The sequence below is a fragment of the Chelon labrosus genome (genome assembly GCF_963514085.1).
Source record: "Chelon labrosus genome assembly, chromosome: 9".
In the NCBI taxonomy this organism is placed as follows: Eukaryota; Metazoa; Chordata; class Actinopteri; order Mugiliformes; family Mugilidae; genus Chelon; species Chelon labrosus.
In genome coordinates, this window is record NC_140359.1 from 8236431 (window position 1) to 8255903 (window position 19473).

General features: G+C 40.4%; 1 protein-coding gene across 1 annotated transcript; it reads left to right on the forward strand.

Annotated features, from left to right (window-relative positions):
• Nucleotides 1-9140: 9140 nt before the first annotated feature.
• LOC311493172 (tripartite motif-containing protein 16-like) lies at nt 9141-11575 on the forward strand (the record flags this gene model as incomplete). The annotated part of the gene is made up of 2 exons (XM_084551733.1): nt 9141-10704; nt 10834-11575. Exons 1-2 carry the CDS (start codon nt 9947-9949, stop codon nt 11573-11575), a joined length of 1500 nt encoding a protein of 499 aa, XP_084407859.1. The 5' UTR covers nt 9141-9946.
• Nucleotides 11576-19473: the final 7898 nt, after the last annotated feature.

Sequence of the window (19473 nt, forward strand, 5' to 3'; positions counted from 1 at the left end):
CTCTGAAAGAGGTCTAATGACACCCTTGCTGCCATCTATTGAACATTTCCTTCCTTCCTTCCCTGCTTCCTGGCTTCTCTTCTTCATCCCCATCTCACAGGGAAGAAAGAAATGTTAGTATGTCGCTGAGGCCTATACATCGGACAGCCTCTGCCAGACCTCTGCGACACACACATTCCCGTGTTCTAGAGTCACGTTGAAAAGCGGCTGATGTTGCAGCTAGCTATGCTAATAACGCCCAGGACAAAAGCACTACACCCACTGAGAGGAGCGGAGATAGGATAATGATCACTAATTAATCATACACTGGGGTCATGTGGCTCATCTCTTCCCCACCGACACTGTAGCAGACGGGAATGAGTCACTTCCTGTCAGAGGCCTCATGAATGAAGTGAGACACTGGTATCTCAGCAAGCCTCCTTTTATCAGTCTCAGCTAGGGATGTCAATGTGTGAGCTGCTTTAGGGAAAAAAAAAATGTTGGGAATATGTGTGTACATCCACTCATTTATTAATTAGCCCACATTTATGTCTAAAACTACAGCTATTCTTAAATGACATGTTTATCTATCACAGAAGGCCACACTAAACAGCTTTATGCAGTGGAACCAAAACATTACTATTGATACCAGGGAAGCACCGATACCACTTCTTGACTTCTTGTCAAACTCAGTTCTTAACATTTGCCTACTCACTATTATCTACTCAAATGAGTATTCAGTAATAACATTACAGTTATAATAATAATGTCTTTGAAAAAACATATTATTAGCGTTGCAATGATAGGACTGTAGAAGTGTTGAAGTTGTAAAAAAAGAAAAAAACATTAAACAGACAATGTGACCTAAAACTATCAGAATGAATATCAATGTATTGGTTTCCAATTACTTAATAAAAAAAATACATAACAGCTGCTTAGTAGACAGATGTGACATATTCCTTCATTAGCAGAAGAAACCGTCTGGAGTTATTTCCAAGTGTGGCTTTTGCATTTGAAAACTATTGTAGTGAACCTACAGCAAAGGATCTCTAAATGCAAGTGAAACAGACCATCCTTAAGCTGTGAAACATTAAACCAGACAGTAATCTATGACAAGTATACTGTAACATTTAAATTGCACACTGTTTGGTGGCGGACCTGTCCAGGGTGTACCCCACCTCTCGCCCGATGACAGCTGGGATAGGCTCCAGCAGACCCCTGCGACCCTTAACAGGATTAAGCGGGTACAGAAGATGAATGAATGATGAATGTTTGGTGGCGTATTTTTGTAAAAGATATGATTCTGCTTTTTATCAATATCACAGCTTACATAAAGTTTAAATCGCCTATCATCAATGCATTGTTGATTTGCATCAACCTTACTTCTGTAATAAATAACCAGTTGTTTCAGTTATATATGTATTACATATTTGTATATGTTTGGAAATGTATTCATGGCTATATGGGGAAGAACAAGATCTTAGATTTTGGTGTTTTTGTACAGTAAAAGCTGCACTTAACAGATGTGCAGTGCCTAAAAGAGGCAAAACTGGATTCCTTTGAGACTCCTTTTAGATGAATAACTTTTGTTTTTAAAATAGTCCTACGTGAGTTTTCTTTTTAAATAATGCACAGATATCTTTTTGCCCAGCCAACCCAGTTCTAAAACTAAATGTCTTGAAAGGATCTGCTCTATATACTGTGCTGGACAACATAGCAACAAAGCTAAAAAGATTTTTTTTCTTTCTTGTCATAATCTATAAAACTCTCTATTATGTATCACTCACCACTGTAATTACCTTTTCTTTGCTTTTTTTGTTGTTTTGTACTCCCTCTCTACTACCCCACTGGTTGCCTGACGTTTGATTGCTGTGAGTTGCTTTCATGACGGCTGACAGTTTGACAGGCTCTGTGGTTGGCTGACTGGCCCACACCTTCACCAGTAAAACAGTGACAATGAAACAGATAATGGTAGGATGAGAACAAGCTTGACAGGACTGGTTGGCTTTGCATATCACAACGTTTTGACTTCACGATGCACCACTGGAAGATAAATTACAGCAGAAGCTTTACGTAATGACACCAAGCTGGATCCCCTGCACCTTTTAGTAAACAAGGCTTTGTGTCCAGTGAATGAGAATGAGCTGTAAGAAAAAAGGAAAGAATCGCATCATGCATATCAAAGCTGTTTCTCAGTGTCTCCCATCTTTACCATTAACATTCAAAGGTGCAGTTGATTACATTTGTATGCAGTTATTTAACCGGGTGAGTATGTCTGTGCTCAATAAGAAGGGGATTTCTAGAACATCTTCAAGTGGGAAGGATCGCTAATGAATATTCAAGCCGGCACTTGAAAGGGATTTCAGAGGAAAGGGCTGTACAGTTGTTTATGACAGTGGTTGCTCAGTATGGATTCTCCATCATTAGCAAATGTTTGCTCTTATACAGCTATGTGATGTCAGTACTGAAAAATGTTCATGGAGGCCTGTAATGGGTATTTATGCACCGATAAGGCATAACATTAAAACCACCCAGGAGAACAGTCCGCACAGAAAAGCCCCAGCCAGCCAGCTGAAACCTTAGAGTCTTCTTGCTGTGAGTGCAAACACTAGTGGTTGTACAGGCTAGTCGGGTAGTCGACTTCACTGCTGTGCCATGGTGCTTTAAGCATCATGTCGGCTAGCCACTGATCACGTGACAATAAGAACATTACAGCAGAAATAAACATTCATTAGAGACGAAAACAAAAATTTTGTTTGGTCTTTATAGTAAACTTTCTCATTCATGGTAACAATGTAATCGCGTTGCTTGTTTAAATTATCTCAAAGCTTAAAGTCATGTGTAATTAAGAGCATGACGGTTTTGAGAGCTGGGTGCCATCTCAAGTTCCTTTTGATTTGATGGAAGCTATGTAGAGTCAGGCACAGCAAAAGATGGCGACGACCAAAGCCACCCACATTTAGCTTCAAAACCACTCTTTAAGAAACTCATGGTCCTAATACTGTCTGTTCAGCCATGGTCACTCTAACGCAACCTTATTATTTATTCATGATATAAAAGCACCCTAGAATACATCCTGTCCTCCAGAGGCTTTAAGTAAGTAAGTAAACAGGATCCTTTGGAACAGCAAAAGAAATGTACAGTCTTTAGCCTAAATCTAAATAAATCTTGAATCAGAAATATTTCAATAAAACTTGATTGTTATTCCGGATCTGCACAGGCACATATCCGTTGCAGGGATATAAATTTAAAGGTGGAAAATACACCGCTGTTTATGTTTAACTTTGAAAATGTCCTCACTTGGCCTTAACGGAAACCTGTCCTTTCAAGTAACTTTCTCAGACTGCAGAGGGAAAAAAAATTCTTTATACTTATAAGTCATATTAGAATAATCATGTGGTTTGCTGAGGTGGCAACTTTGTCAAATGTTAAGCTCTGGGCTGAAAAGCGAATGAAAACTAAAAGCTTCCCTTGAGAAGATTTGGGCCAAGCGCTCCCATTTTAGATGCCATGTATGTGACGAGCACAGAGCGTAACACCCTTACAATTAATTTCCTGTCTATGAAATAATCACTCACTCTTTGAAACCCCTATTTGAGGATTAAGGAAGCCAAGCAGTGGTACATTTCGAGGTAAAGTAAATGTATATTTCTGAGTCTGATCAACCACAGAACTAATTGTATGTGATTTCATGAATTTTGTCTGGGGTCATTTTGATATTCTCATATGATTTTTGTTTAGTTATATAGATTTTTTTCCAGCATTAGAATATTACCAAATTGTTTGTCTTTCATTGTCATGCTTTTGTTGTTGTCTTCATGCATGTGATGCAGCAGCCTCAACTGTAAAGTTTAGTGCTAATTAGCTAATGTTTACCTGCTCCTATTCTAAATAAATATAGGTAAATATACATATATACCAGAATAACATATGCATTTTAGCATTGCCTTTCTGAACTTAGTATGTTGCACATGGCACTGCTCTGTCTAAGTACAGAATCCCAAAGCTACTAGCATGACTGTAGACTAGAATGACCTTTGATCTATCTATTTTGCCTTACAAGCCCTAAAACGAATATAAATGACAGCGTCATACAAATACTTAACATTTAAAAGCCTGTTATTTCCCAGAGGTCAGATCTCAGAGATTCTATTTCTCTCCTGGTCCCATGACAAGATAAATATAGAGCCTATTATTGATTTGACCCTGTGTGACCCACCAGTAGGGCCTACTGCACTCAGATCTCTGCAGCAATGTCAACTAATTTAGACTCTTGCTACCCATCATCCACCTTCCTACTGACTCTTATTGTGGGATACAGTACAAATGCAGAATCAATAAAAGTTGACACTGATTGCAGAGACGCGTTCTTTTAGTCATTATTGAGAAAAAGTCGAACAAAACAATTCCAGTCCAGGTCTCTGGTCTGTCACAGGAGTGACAGCATTCACACCGCCCACAGCCACAGTGCTTCATGTTGTTGGACGACTGATTTGAGCCAGCTGTACTGTCAGTGGTGGAGCTGCGATGGCGTGGACATGCACACACAGATAGACCCATATAATTTGGTGCTGCCTGCTGCTCAGCTCACTCACAACTTCACTTTCACAACTTTCCCACAATGTGGATCAGAAAAGCAAGGTGAGCATCACACATCAGTAAATGTGTCTCTGCTAGTTGAAATGATATTTAGCTGCTAGATCCTCCTGTGGTTTGTGGTGTAAAGACACTGGAGCCTTGTTGCAGCCTCCTATTCATGTCCTAATGTGCTACACTCACCACAAAGCAACAACTACACATATCAGAGAAGTCATGTTTACTAAAGGTCTATTTCCAACCACACACATATCTGTGATGATGCAGTGTGGGTAGTATTCAGCCTCGTCTGCACAGCTTTTGAGTTGTGGGTGACTTTGGGGTCCTGGTAGTCTTGTGACACCAACTTCTCCAACGCCTGACATTATTTTCACCTCTGTGACTCAGCACAGGCTGATGGTGCCCTGCTTGACATTCTGATGTGGAACAAACAGCCAGCGGCCCACTGGCTCACCCTCATCAGCAAAAGCTGTTTGCATCCATCTCTTTCCTTCCCACCTTCTTACATCCTCCCTTTCTTTCTTGATATTACTTTGATTGGTTTAGTCTCCTGCCCTGCAGCCTAGCATAGTTTTCAAGGAAAGGTTATTCAGCTTAGTGCAGAAATAACTTGTAGTACAGTACAGAGTTATGTACTTAAGATATTATGTACCTTAAATTTAAACCCAGCATATCTAAGCTGGGACATCATCAAATAATTACTTTGCCGGGACAATTCAGATCATGCCAGAGAATACGTGCAGTGTTTGTACAACATGATAAATATAAGTAAACAATGCATTTTCAATAGAGTTTACCTTGTAACCTTAACTAATGTAGTAGTTATTCCCGTTGTTTCACAGTGGCAAAAACAGCTAAATACGTATGACAATGAAATTTAGAAATTCTAACGCTGACCATCAGTTTAATGGCACAGCTAAAAAGTTGTGCATCCCCCTCCGTTTAAAAGTTCCTTCTCTAGTTCCTTGTTTACACAATGGTCTACTGTGTGTACATGACACACAAAACAAAAACCCCTTAAAGCTCATTTATGTCAACTTGTCTAACAGAAAACGACGCACAATGGAGGTGAAGATCATGAAGGTGTGACGTGACAATGCTATGGTTAAATATTGGTTAGACAAAGACAACGTAATGGGTTAAAATCAGTGCTTTGATAAGCTTTGGGAAACATTGAGGCTTCAACAGCAGACAGCAACAGCTGTTAATCCAGTGTTTTGTTGACCCAACCGTCATCCTCAAAATTCCTTCTGCGTGGACTGAATTACCTCCTTTACTCCCATCATAATTACTGCTGCCACATGAAAGCTTTGTCGAACATAAACAACTATCAACAACATAACTATTGCTGTCATTGATTTTTTGGGGGGTGGCAATCTCCATCCTTTATCTGTCACATCTCACTTTAATGTAAATATTCAGTGAATTAATATAGGCCTGGTTAACACTGATACCTCACAGTAAGAAGTTTCTGGGTTTGAATCCATCGGCCGACTGGGTCCTTTCTGTGTGTGTAATTAAGTATAATTGAGTTTCCACGTTTTCCCTGTGGTTCTCTCTGGGTACTCCGGCTTCCTCCCACCGTCCAAATAAATTGGCCAAATAAATTGGCCGTAGGTATGAATGTGAGTGTGAATGTTTGTCTGTCTCTCTGTGTTAGCCCTGCGATAGACTGGCGACCCGTCCAAGTTGTGCCCCACCTCTCACCCAGTGGCAGCTGGGATAAGCTCCAGCCCCCCGAAACCCTCCAGAGGACAAGCGGTTACAGAAAATGAATGAATGATTAATACAGGCTAAATTCTTCATGTGAAATTCTTGCTATTTAATTATCTCAAACATTTGCATGGGAGGGGAAAAGCATAGTGGTTATAGCATGTGTACTGCGTTCTGCTAACACTCCCACAGTGCAATAAACCACATCTGCAGAAATAAACATTTGTGTGACACAATATCTGTCAGTGATAATGCACAGTGATCGTGATGTGTCAGAAGTGTCAATTTACAACTCACTTGGAATTTTCTGTGTATCTAATTGAAAGGGTAATAAAGTGCTAATGAGTGCATGGAATAAAGAAAGTGATTTCAGAGTCATTCCAGTTTGGGACAGCTAGTCTCACCTCTCCTCACCTCAGCTCTGAAAGCTGTGTGCCAAGTAGCTCTCAACACAACATCCAGTCTGATTTGATTTCTCTTGGTTTACGCTTGTTCAGTTCACTCAGAGTGTGTTCAGGGTTGAGGTGCATCATCATTTCACTGAGCTCTGTTTACAGTGCCAAATCTTTTCTTCACTCACTCAGATAGTGACTATTTATAACTGCTGCGCACCTTGCCTGCTGTGTTACTATGACGACCAACAACTGTGAGCTGACGGCTTGGCTTCATCTTGTTTGCTTATTTCAGATTTTTTATTTTTTTTTTTTCGTCTTGAGGACTCAAAAAATTCACTGCCTGGCCAAAACAATGTCGCCACCTGGATTTAACTAAGTAAATAGGTACGAGCCTCCTATTGGATAATTACTGCATGGGTGATTATCTTTCAGCTGGCAACAAGTTATTTAACCCCAACTGATGCAATGAGTAGCTTCTCATTTCTTTAATAACCATGTCGAAAGACACATCCTGTGGTCGTGGAAAAGATGTTTGAGAAGGGTGAAATCATTTGGAGATTGCAGAAACTGCTAAAATTGGGTTAAGAACTGTCCAACGCATTATTAAAAACTGGAAGGATAGTGGGGAACCATCGTCTTTGAAGAAGAAATGTGGTCGGAAAAAAATCATGATTGATCGTGATCACTTAAACATTTGCTGAAATCAAATCAAAGAAAAACAACAGTAGAACTCAGGGTTATGTTTAATAGTGAAAGTAAGAGCATTTCCACACTTACAATGTGAAGGGAACTCAAGGGATTGGGACTGAACAGCTGTGTAGCCTTAAGAAAACCACTAATCAGTGAGGCTAACCAGGGAAAAAGGCTTCAGTTTGCTAGGGAGCATAAAGATTGGACTCTGGAGCAATGGAAGAAGGTCATGTGGTCTGATGAGTCCAGATTTACCCTGTTCCAGAATGATGGGGGCATCAGGGTAAGAAGAGAGGCAGATGAAGCGATGCACCCATCATGCCCAGTGCCTACTGTACAAGCCTGTGGGGGCAGTGCTATGATCGGGGGTTGCTGCAGTTGGTCAGGTCTAGGTTCAGCAACATTATGTGCCCAAAGAATGAGGTCAGCTGACTATCTGAATATACTGAATGACCAGGTTATTCCATCAATGGATTTTTTTTTCTTCCTTGATGGCACGGGCATATTCCAAGATGACAATGCCAGGATTCATGGGGCTCAAATTGTGAAAGAGTGGTTCAGGGAGCATGAGACATCATTTTCACACATGGATTGGCCACCACAGAGTCCAGACCTTAACCCTATTGAGAATCTTTGGGATGTGCTGGAGAAGGCTTTGTGCAGTGGTCAGACTCTCCCATCATCAATACAAGATCTTGGTCAAAAATGAATGCGACACTGGATGGAAATAAATCTTGTGACACTGCAGAAGCTTATCAAAACAATGCCACAGTGAATGTGTGCTGTAATCAAAGCTAGAGGCGGTCCAACGAAATATTAGAGTGTTTTTTTGGGTTTTTTTTGGTGACAACTTTTTTTTTGGCCAGGCAGTCTATATTTATATCCAAATCTTGCATCATTTTATTTTTTTTATATGAAAAAGAGTTATTAAAAATAAACATTGAATATACAGCCCTGTTTCCCAAATTTAAAAAGTGTTGTATAATTTGTCCAGTTAATCTTACTTCCTGTTGAGTTTCCAGACGGTTTTCTGCACCACCTGTGTCCAGTCAATTAAATACTCACCCTGGTGTAAATAAATCTCTTGTTGATTACCACCCGGGACCAGATTGTTTTTGAACTATAACAAATCAGGTTTTCCAGCTGTTCTTCATAGTTCTGATTCAGTTTCCTGGTCTAATTACAAACGCTGATCTACTTGACTTTTCAGACTTTTTGCCTGTTCTCTGATTTTTTTTCCTGCTCCCTGTGGCTTGTTGATTGCCTAGATATTTGTACCCTGAATTCTTTGCACATTTTTAAATAAAGAATTTTTAAAATTTTAGATTGAAACTCCTCCTTCATGACATTCACAACATCATAAGTGGAATATTTCTCTAAGATCTGGGTACAATAGATGCGATATTTTTGAAGTTGTTTTCAGAAATGGCAGAGGTGCATGGCAACTTAATATATTCATATATTGTAAAATAGTCGTATAGGGTTTGTTTGCTGTTATACTGGAGGAAAATGACGACATTCCCATTCAGCATCATTTTATCATACCTTTCCTACATCAAGTGACCTGGTGGTTAGCATGCTAAACTATTAGCAACTCCCCAAAGGCAGCAGCCATCCCAATGAGGGCATGAATTTAATAATCACTAAGGCAGGCAGAAAAATACGGACTGGCTCAGAGTGTATTGTGGATAGGGGTGACCACCACTGTCTATATACTGCAGGATAGATAGATAGATAGATAGATAGACAGATAGATAGATAGATAGATAGATAGATAGACAACTTCATCCAATAGGAACAGCTTGAACAGTTTTACTTCACTCATCAATCACCGTGCAGTCAGTCAGAATACAGTGAAAATGAATGAACGTCTGATTACTGCAGAGGCTGGAGATGTGATAATAATACAGCTGTCGTGAAACAATCACGGATAATAACAAAACAAGCTGGCACAAAATAAATGGAGGATTTAACCCCTTCAGCTGCAAGCTTTTTTAGGCCAAGTTGAACAATCTTGGATGCTGCACTTGAAAAAGCATTAATGTCAGTTGTTTTGTATTGTTTTCTCTCTTTTTTTGCCAGTCCGAACTTTTACTACCCACATAAAGGGAAAAGTTAGTCTGGAGTCGCTCTGTTGGGAACTGATTATGCAGTGGTGGACAGAGGAGTAACAGTGGCGTGGTCATACACGTGGTCATGTGCCACTGAGTTTAATTTGTTAACAGCTAAATGGGCCTGATCGAGTCTAGCAACGCTGAGCTGAGTCCTTTTAACATTTCATGGAACCACACTTATATAAGTTATTGTATGTTAGACATAGACTAATGCCACTATGTTTAGTGATTTGTACTTTGTTCCAATAAAACTTTGCTCCAAGTAATTATGTTTTATTGTTTTATGCTTTTTAGTCGTATTCTTTCAGGTCAGCGCTTTTCCCAGAACGAGAGTCTGAAAACTCCTCCCTCCTCTACGTTGGACTAAAACAGATTATTCAACTGCCAGTCATCCAAGTGCTCAAGCTGTCAGTCACTGAAGAAACACATGCAGCTCAGTCACTGCCACTGAGAGGTGTAATGGCTCAGAAAGGAGTTCTGCTGGACCAAGACACAATCTCCTGTTCCATCTGTCTGGATATACTGAAGGATCCGGTGACTATTCCCTGTGGACACAACTATTGCATAAACTGCATAAAATGCATCTGGGATGTCGAGGATAAGAAGAATATCTACAGCTGCCCACAGTGCAGACAGCTCTTTACACCGAGGCCTGCTCTGGTGAAAAACACCCTGTTAGGAGTTTTAGTGGGGGAGCTGAAGAAGGCTGGATTCCAAGCTGCTCCAGCTGATGACTGCTATGCTGGACCTGGAGATGTGGCCTGTGATGTCTGCAATGGAAGACAACTGAAAGCCCTTAAGTCCTGTTTTGTCTGTCTGGCATCTTACTGTGAGAAACACCTTCAGCCTCATTACGATGCAGCTCCAGTCAAGCAACACAAGCTGGTGAATCCATCCAAGAAGCTCCAGGAGAACATATGCTCTTGTCATAATGAGGTAATGAAGATGTGCTGCCATACCGATCGCCAGAGCGTCTGTTATCTGTGCTCTGAGGATGACCACAAAGACCATGACACAGTCTCAGCTGTGGCAGAACGGCAGAGAAAACTGGAGGTGAGACAAAAAAACATCCACCAGAGAATACAGGACAGGGAGAAAGATGTGAAGCTGCTTCAACAGAAGGTGGAGGCCATTAATCACTCTGCTGATAAAAGCCAGGAGGGCAGTGAGAAGATCCAGAAAATAAGCTCTCACGTGGAGCAGCCGATCAAATCCCAGCAGGAAACTGCAGCGAGAAGAGTCAGAGAGCATCAGAAGAAGCTGGAGCAGGAGATCACTGAGCTGAAGAAGGAAGACACCAAGCTGAAGCAGCGCTCATGCACAAAGCATCATGAGTTTTTACACAGCTATCCCTCACTGTCACCGCTCAGCGGATCTACAGACTCATCTCGCATCAATATCCGTTCTGAACTTGAGGATGTTTTAGCAGCTGTGTCAGAGGTCAGAGAGAAACCTCAGAAATTTCCAAAAATCTCACAGACAGTGATGTTTGATGATGTTTTACCATCACAACCAGAGCCAAAGACCAGAGACGGATTCTTAAAATATTCATGCGAAATCAGACTGGATCCAAACACAGCAAACATACATCTGTTACTGTGTGAGGGGAACAGAAAGGTTAAACTAATGAAACAACAGCGGTCTTATTCACGTCACCCAGAGAGATTCGCTGGATGGTTCCAGGCTCTGAGTAGAGAGAGCCTGACCGGTCGTTGTTACTGGGAGGTGGAGTGGAGAGGAGGAGGAGTTGATGTAGCAGTCGCTTACAAGAATATCAGCAGAGTGGGGACCAAATGTGGATTTGGACATAATAATAAATCTTGGGCATTATCTTGCTACCAAGACAATTACACATTTTTGTACAACAATATCCAGACTCTTGTCTCAGGTCCTCATTCCTCCAGAGTGTACCTGGATCACGGTGCAGGTGTTCTGTCTTTCTACAGCGTCTCCGAAACCATGACTCTCCTCCACAGAGTCAAGACCACGTTCACTCAGCCGCTCTATGCTGGACTTTGGATTAATGGTTGCTATGGTTTTGGAACCAGTGCTGAGTTCTGTAAACTCACACAGACAAAGGTAATTTAAGATGCAGTGAGTTTGATTCTGTTTTTTTAAATAATAATTTTAGATCAGCTGCCAGTCAAAGAGCGATTGTCATCTTTGTCTTATTTGTTCTTCATTTGGTGTGTTTTGGGGGCTCTTTTAACGTTCTTCACTAAAACAGATTTGTTTGAATTAGAAGTCAATTGTTTCTTTCCACAGCTGTGGTTTTGTTTGTCCACTAAGTCGGCAAAATGGATTCGAAAGGTGTTATGATCAACTATGTGTGCCAAGACGTTTTGTTCAGTCCTTATGCTACAATATTATATCATCCTGGTCATTTGACTGCATAGGTTCAGATGTTGGTTGTCTTAAAGTCTTAAAGATCTTCCTCTGGATCACATGGGTGCGGTGGAGGTTAAAGCAGCTCAGTTTGTCCATGAGTTTTAGAGCACATATTTAAGATGACAACAGGCTTTATAACATGATGATGATACAGTTGCCAAATTATTGCTTTGCCAGGTCGTATTGTGTCTTATGACACTGGGGTTTTGCTGAACTTTGTCCTCCTTCATTTAAGTTGATAAAACCAACAATATCTTAAAAATCATTAACTTTGTTCTGTAAGTTTTTCTTTGTGTAAAATGTATATACATTTAGCAGTAGTTGTTTTGATGGTTGTTGATGTTACTTTTGGATAAATACATCTCAGTGTGTAATAAAATTATTGTTTTCCTATCCTACCTGATAATAATGTGTTCTGTAACTGCTATCCAGTCCCTGAGTCATTCTCTGATCGGTCAGTCTCCGGTTGTTTTCAAAAATAGTCACAATAAGGTGAATCTATATGGACACTTTGCCAGATGGAAGGACCTTAGAGCAACTTGGATGCAGCTTGTTTTGTCTGCACAGCCTGCCCTGACAGTAATTACAGCTCGGAGTGTGTGTACGGGCTTGTGCTTGTTTGTACAGTAAGAGTGTGGAGAGTGGGGCTGGCAGCCCAGATAAAGCCTGAGGCGAGGCCCCTTGGAGAGAGGCGTGGGTGGAGGGTCGTGCCACTGCAGAGACGACCTTTTGTGTAAAAGCCACTTCCCTGTGAGGAGTCCAGGTGAGCACACAATTACATTTTCATAAAAAGAAACTCAAAATGCAAATGCATGGCACTAAAAATGACTAAAAAAAATCTTCCCTCATTTTATTGGAAATCAACTGCACAAAAAGGTGCTTTAAAGATTTTTCGTCTGTGTGTTTTCCAACTTTGTTTAAAAATTATTACAAGCAGCAAATGGCACCAAGCGCACAGGATTTAATGTGTCCTTGTTGGTCGCCACACAACAATCAGTGAACTCTGTACCAACAAATGTTATCTATATTATGCTTAGCTGTTCCCTTTATGCACCACACAATTCATACTTAATGCTGAAATATGTTTGAACATACTTTTTATTATCATTTTCCCCATCATTCTGCAATCTTCTGTCGTGGGCTTTCAGTCATAAATTGCAGTCCCCTCTTCGCTCACAGCTGACTGGTAGGAAGTGCTTTTCCAATCATGTGCTTGTATGCAAATCATGATAAGGGCTGATTGAGTTGGTTTTGTCAGCTGTGGCGCTGCCTTCTCTATGGGACCGATGTATGTTTCTTTATTTATGACTTGCGCCTTGGTTAAATAGAGCTTCGTTTTGTGGTTATCTTTTAATGTCACCTTAGTCCTGACTCTGTATTAATGCCCCATTGTACATTTTTCTCTAAAGATGTTATGGACTGCAAGAGAGATTTTATATCTCTGCTACTTTATAATGGAGCTGGTATAGTCCAAAAATTAATTGCTTGCCGAGAAAATCTGCCTGGGAAAAGAGTGCGATTAAGACTCTGCTCTCTTTCAGCAACTGCCAACACAAAGTAGTTTCACTGCCAGCCTGTCCGGTGCCGCTGTTCAGTGGCCACAGTGAGATGATACAGTACAACAGATGGAGAAAATACCAATCTAGGAGAATTTACAATACAAGCATCAGTTGGCAGAGAACACATAAAAACAAGAAATAGCAGTAATGCTACACAGGTTAAGAAGTATTTCTGCTGACTTCATAATTATATCAAGATTCATATCAGGAATCATCCCAGTACCTAAACCTGACAAACTAGAATGGAAGAGCTTGGATTTATTGCCCCCACCATAGGCATTGTTTCTTTATGTGACAACAAGTTACAACAAGTGATCTGCACCCCGTAGTAAATCCTTCTCCTCACTGGCTTCTATCTCTGTCTGCTCTCCTGCAACACTCCTCCACTTGATTGTCCTTTGAGGAGGTTACAAATCAAACACTCGCACGCCTCCGAAACATTTGTTTCTCACAGGGTCTCCAGAGTGGAACTATGCTTTTAATCTGCTCTGTGGACTCTCCATTCTGTTTGTGACTCTGCTTACCCATGCACGTTTGATGACTAATGTGCAGTGAGTGCTACACATATTTGTTTGCTTATGGAGTGTATTTCACCCTTACCTTTGGGAAATACCCAGATGGTAATTGTACATGCTGTTTGCTTCAGCTGATCCACAGGATAAACGGAGCAGAGCTTGATCTCATGGAGGATGAATTAATCGAATCTGTTTTTAATTTTTCCTCATTTATAATAGTAACTTATTTCTTTTTAAGAGAATGTACCAATATAAATATAGTTCACTGCTGCAGGGTGTCGGGGGTTGCCTGCAATATCTGTGTGCGTGCCAGACAAATCATTGAAATGTTGCAGTGGATGCTATGGCTCCTGGAGCTGTCTTTACAATCCAGGGAAATGTTTTTTTTTGTTTTTTGTTTTTTTATTTCATTTTATTTTTTTCACTTTAAAGCTACGTTATGCTCCAATGTCTCAACATTTCTAAGTCATCCTGATAAGCTCACCACACTAGTCAGAGGCTGGGGTTCACAGTGTCTGCAATGTTTTCATGATGTGTACAGGAAAATTAATTCATGTTAAAAGCATTCAGTATGTCAAGGTAAGATGGAGGATAGGATTGGCTAGAAGGATTTGTGTGCAGTGGACGGAAATGCAAGTATTGTATGGAACATTTCGTGCTAGTTTCCATTTCACTTGTCACCAGTGTCCCTGAGCTTTGGGCGATGGCCAAAAGAGTGAGGTCAAGGGTCTCGGCTCAGGCCGTCTGGGCTGATCCTGAGGGAATGAGGAGCTCAAACTGGAATGTTTTGCCAGCTGAAAAGATTCCACGTCTCATCATTATGCCTGCTGCAGTAGATGCTTCCCTGTGGAGGATTTTTGCACATGTCCGAATGGAAGATACTAAGTAGACACACAATGAGCAAGTTTAGCAACCAAACATTCAGGATCTGAAAGGAAAAGGTGAGGTAAAGGCATGAGTACAGAACATCAGGTCTATAGAAAATGGGTTCATTTATTGAATTTTAAAATAATGCTGTTTTTCATTTTGTTTTTAATGCACGTAGAGACTTCTAAATGCCCTTACAATAATGGTTTTTTTTGTTTGTTTTTTTTTCAAGACATTTGTGTTTCTTACATTATCTGCTCCTGGAAAAAAGGTATGATTGATGTTTGTATGTTTAAATAACTCTTGCTTAGTATCCCATTCAAACATCCATTTGTGTTGTGGGGGTGTCAGTGCATTGGTGTCAGGCATAAAAGTACCTTGCCCAGGAACATAATGCAAAATCATCCATCAAAGCTGCCACTTTGGCAAATCAAAATTGTACAGGAACATATTTTATTCTGGGTTGGTTACTTTGTACCAAAGTGCCCGGTCAAACAGGGCATGAAACAAAATGCAGTACACAGAACATGAACACTGCTCTTTGTCCACCCACCATCCACCCCAACATCCTCATTGTAACTGTATGTGGTATAATAATATAGCAGTTCATGAAGTGGAAAAAAAAAAAAAAAAACACTTGAGTGAACATAATAATTATCCACACAGTGAAACATACTGTAATGTATGTTTTAGGCAAACACTTTAGTAGCATGCTAACGTCCCCTGGTTACATCTATTCACCCTTTTCAGACATTGTACTTACAATGTTTTGTTATTTTGAGGACATAAAAAAATATATGGAAATCCTTCACCAGCTATCTTGATATCAGTTAGTAATGCAGAAATCCAGTTTTTCATATTTGTTTTAATTATCCATGACTAGATTGGACACACACCTTTTCTCTACAGCAGATTATAAACGAAGTACTGAAATGCAGTATCGAGCATTTATTAGAGGAACTGATGACAGCGGATCTAATCCGCCACTCACTTATGCCACCTTGCCTGGGCACCTCAATCATGTTTTCTTATAAGGCGCCAGGACCTCGGCAGAATATTCATGTGTAAGTTGAATATAATCAGGCTTGGGAAATGGAAAGGACAATTGGGAGGAGGTTTTGCATATCTTGCCGCTGAGATGTTAACCCTTATCAAGTCTGGAAAGAACAGGAATTATTTCAACAAAAGCTCCATGGACTCAAAAGGGAAGTAACCGTTTAATACATGATCCTGCTTTGCATTTTGACATGTGTGCTCAGCTGTTACTGCAAATGGAGTGTCATAACCACTAACCAAGCTGTTATTTTATTATTTTCCGGGCCTCCATCTTTTAATGAAGGCTTACAGTGATTGTGATTACAGCTGCTCTCCCAGTTGAGTAGCTCTGATTATAAGTCGCTTTGCATAAGAACCTTGCAAAATGACTAAGATGTAAATGTGAATTAGCGTCAGCACTAAGGATGCAGACAAGAGGGCCAGTGCTGCTGAGAGAGCTTCTCTCCTTTTCACCTCTTCATGCTCAGCACAGGACGCCTCATTTTAGATCATCTATTCACGTCCTTAGTTCTGTGTATGCGGAATTAAATTTGTCATAATGTGTATGAAGTGTAACGAGTTGACCGCTCACTCACAGCATCAACCCACAACAAGTGCTTGAATCCCACGCTTCTTGTCAGTACAGTGTCAATAATACAAATGAGGTCTTTTGTAAGCTTTACAGACATCCACAGGGTTAGCTTACAAACTCTTCTTCGGTGTCAGGGCCCAACTACTTCAGTGCTGGTTATTAAATTAGTCTGCTGATCTGCAACTGCACATTCATTAATTGGACATTAATGGTCTGCAGATTATGACCCTACTGTGCTCACCATTGATCCTGACCTCCTCCTTATGTCGTTTGACCATTGCGCTTCCAACACTGCAAAATTGTCAGCAAATGATCGCACGGCAGAAATTACAACTACTTGAAAAACCTATTCAAGAAATGAATAAAGCACATTTTACAAGGATACAAGGTTTTATTCATCACAACCTCAAACCAAAACTTGTACATAACTTTGTCACAATAGAATCTCTCTCGACTTGGCCATTATGTAACTTTGTTCTTGTACCATTCCTGAGGCCAAATCAACTACAACAGCCAGTATTCAATGAAACTCAAATTCAATTCATGGTCCACACATCTCACGTCCTTAGAGATACCACCATCCTATATAAAATATGAAACTTCCCCACATGACAATGAATAATGTCTTAGGCCAATCGTCATCTGTAAAGCACGTCATTCTCCACACAGGAAGCACCATTTTGAATATTTTTCACCTCGTGGCCTTTTCCTCCAGACTACCATCAGGTCATGCTGCTATTTTCCACCAAGATTGTAAGATCATCAAAATAATTGTTTGTTCATATTCTCATACTCTGGGATTCAATAAAAGGGGGGGCTTCAGAGTTTTAGGTCTTATGTCCGCCTCTAGCACCAGATGATATCAGCAACATCACAGAGGCAGCAGCTTTGCTTTTGAAACCAGTGGTAAGTTTGTGCTGATTAAAACAAATGAACAAATGAGCTGCAGGCTGCAGGGTCTGTGTGTGTTTGTGTTTTGTTTGTTTGAGTCAGAATGGAATTCACCATTACACCAGTGTGGATGGGCTGCAATGTCTGCAACCAAAACTAAACTGTGTAATAAGACCTAAGGAACACACTTTAGAGACAGCATGTCTACCTTCCCACTGTCTTGTTGCAATAAACAAACCTGGGGTTCCCACTAATCCGGTGATATTGGTGAGCTGCGGTGCTTTTACACTATATTCTCATGTAAGGGAAACGTCTGCTGTGAACTGCTGTGAATTCAATTCAGTTCAATTCAATTTTATTTATATAGCGTTAATAACAATACAAATCGTCTCAAGACGCTTTACAAAACCCGGCCTGAAACCCCCAGAGCAAGCCTGAAGGCGACAGTGGCAAGGGAAAACTCCCTTTTAACAGGATGAAACCTAGAGCAGAACCCAGCTCATATGGAATGAAAACAGTATTATTTTCACTGTAAGTGTCCAACAAACAAAGCGTGACCTTTTAGTCTTTTTAATAAAAATGGTGGTAGATGTAAGAGAGTATTGTGGTATGCATTGTTTATCTTGTCAAGACATTCGTGTTCACAGTGTAAAAAATGTTTAGTTGTGTTGACAAGAAACATAATCTAGACATAAGTGGGGTTAGAGACTAGTTTTATTCATAGACACAAAGTTTGGGGTCAACAGTTTTATTTACATGCTCTTCCTGCTCACGGAAATGTTGACTGCATTCAATTGATGTTTACTTGATGTTTACTGTTTACTTCATCAAGATGTTGAAATCTGGCTGCACATTACAGAGATCCTCATGCCTTTAATGGATGAGAGAGATGTCCCCATGAGAAAGCTTATCAAAAGCCCTCAGTACCTTGAGGAATGTCTGGCGTCCCTGTGTCCAACATCATGATCTTTAGAACCCCAGAACTGTGCCAGCAGACGTGGAAGCAAATTGGACAAAAGCAGGTGGGATTTTTTCAAAGGTTATGAGGCTGTGGCAGCATTCTTTGTCCTCTGGAGGGTTCACTCATTTGAACCCTCGACAGCACTTTACCCGCGAATGGCAGCCTCTAATGGAAATGTAAGCACTCTGTTTTATCTGTAATGCTCCATCTTCCAATAGAACAAAGTGAAACACTGAGACATACTGTAAGTACTGCAATCAAGAAGACTAGTGGAAGTGCAGATGCTGTAAACACTGAACACTATCAAATAGATTCACTCTTAGTGTCTTGCTCTTATTTTCGATTAGTTTCTTCTCATTTAAATATGATTTTCTTTAGCGTTTAGCTTTTCTGAAAGTTTTTGTCTTTTGTTCTGCCATTTAATTGTTGTACATTTCCATCACAGGCTACTAGTAAGAGTCAGGCATTCTTTTTAGTCAGTGGTCATAGCAACCAAGTGTATTATTAAGATGGAGGCGTTTGATCAGGGGGATTAGGGTTAGGTAGCTACTGTCAGTGTTGTGCACGTTCACCCCCATTCATCCGACGTGCGATTTACGGCATACAGCATGGCTGGTGCAGCTGAAAGAGAAGCCGCCTCCAGCACCAGAGAAGCAACTGATCCACCCAAACATTTGAGTTATTTACTAGTATATACAGTTAATGGTTATTCAAAAAAGCAGTACAGATACTGGTGGAAAAAATATCACGGACTGGGGATGGGCAGGTCAGTCAGAGATTCTACTGACATTTAAAGAAAAATGGAAAAATTAACTGTTCATTTTGGAGTCCATGAACTTCAAAATTAAACAATGTGAACTATGAACTTGAACTAGTTCTTGTTTAGTGACCCTAACCCTAACACTGCCAACTGTTATATGCTTTACTTCATGTACAGCATCTTCATTATATTTATTCACATCTCTATGGGCCAGGGGCTTTGAACAATTTTGGCTGTGATGTCCATGAGTCATGCTGGAAAGCACTCCATTGAACGTATTGCGACACTCAATTTGGAGCACTTTTCTCATACCACTTTGGCTACATATTGTAATCCACTCCTCTAATATCGATATGCTAAATGCAAAGTACAGCTACAATGTCCAGCTGTACTTTGCAGGGTTAAGAAGGTGATACAG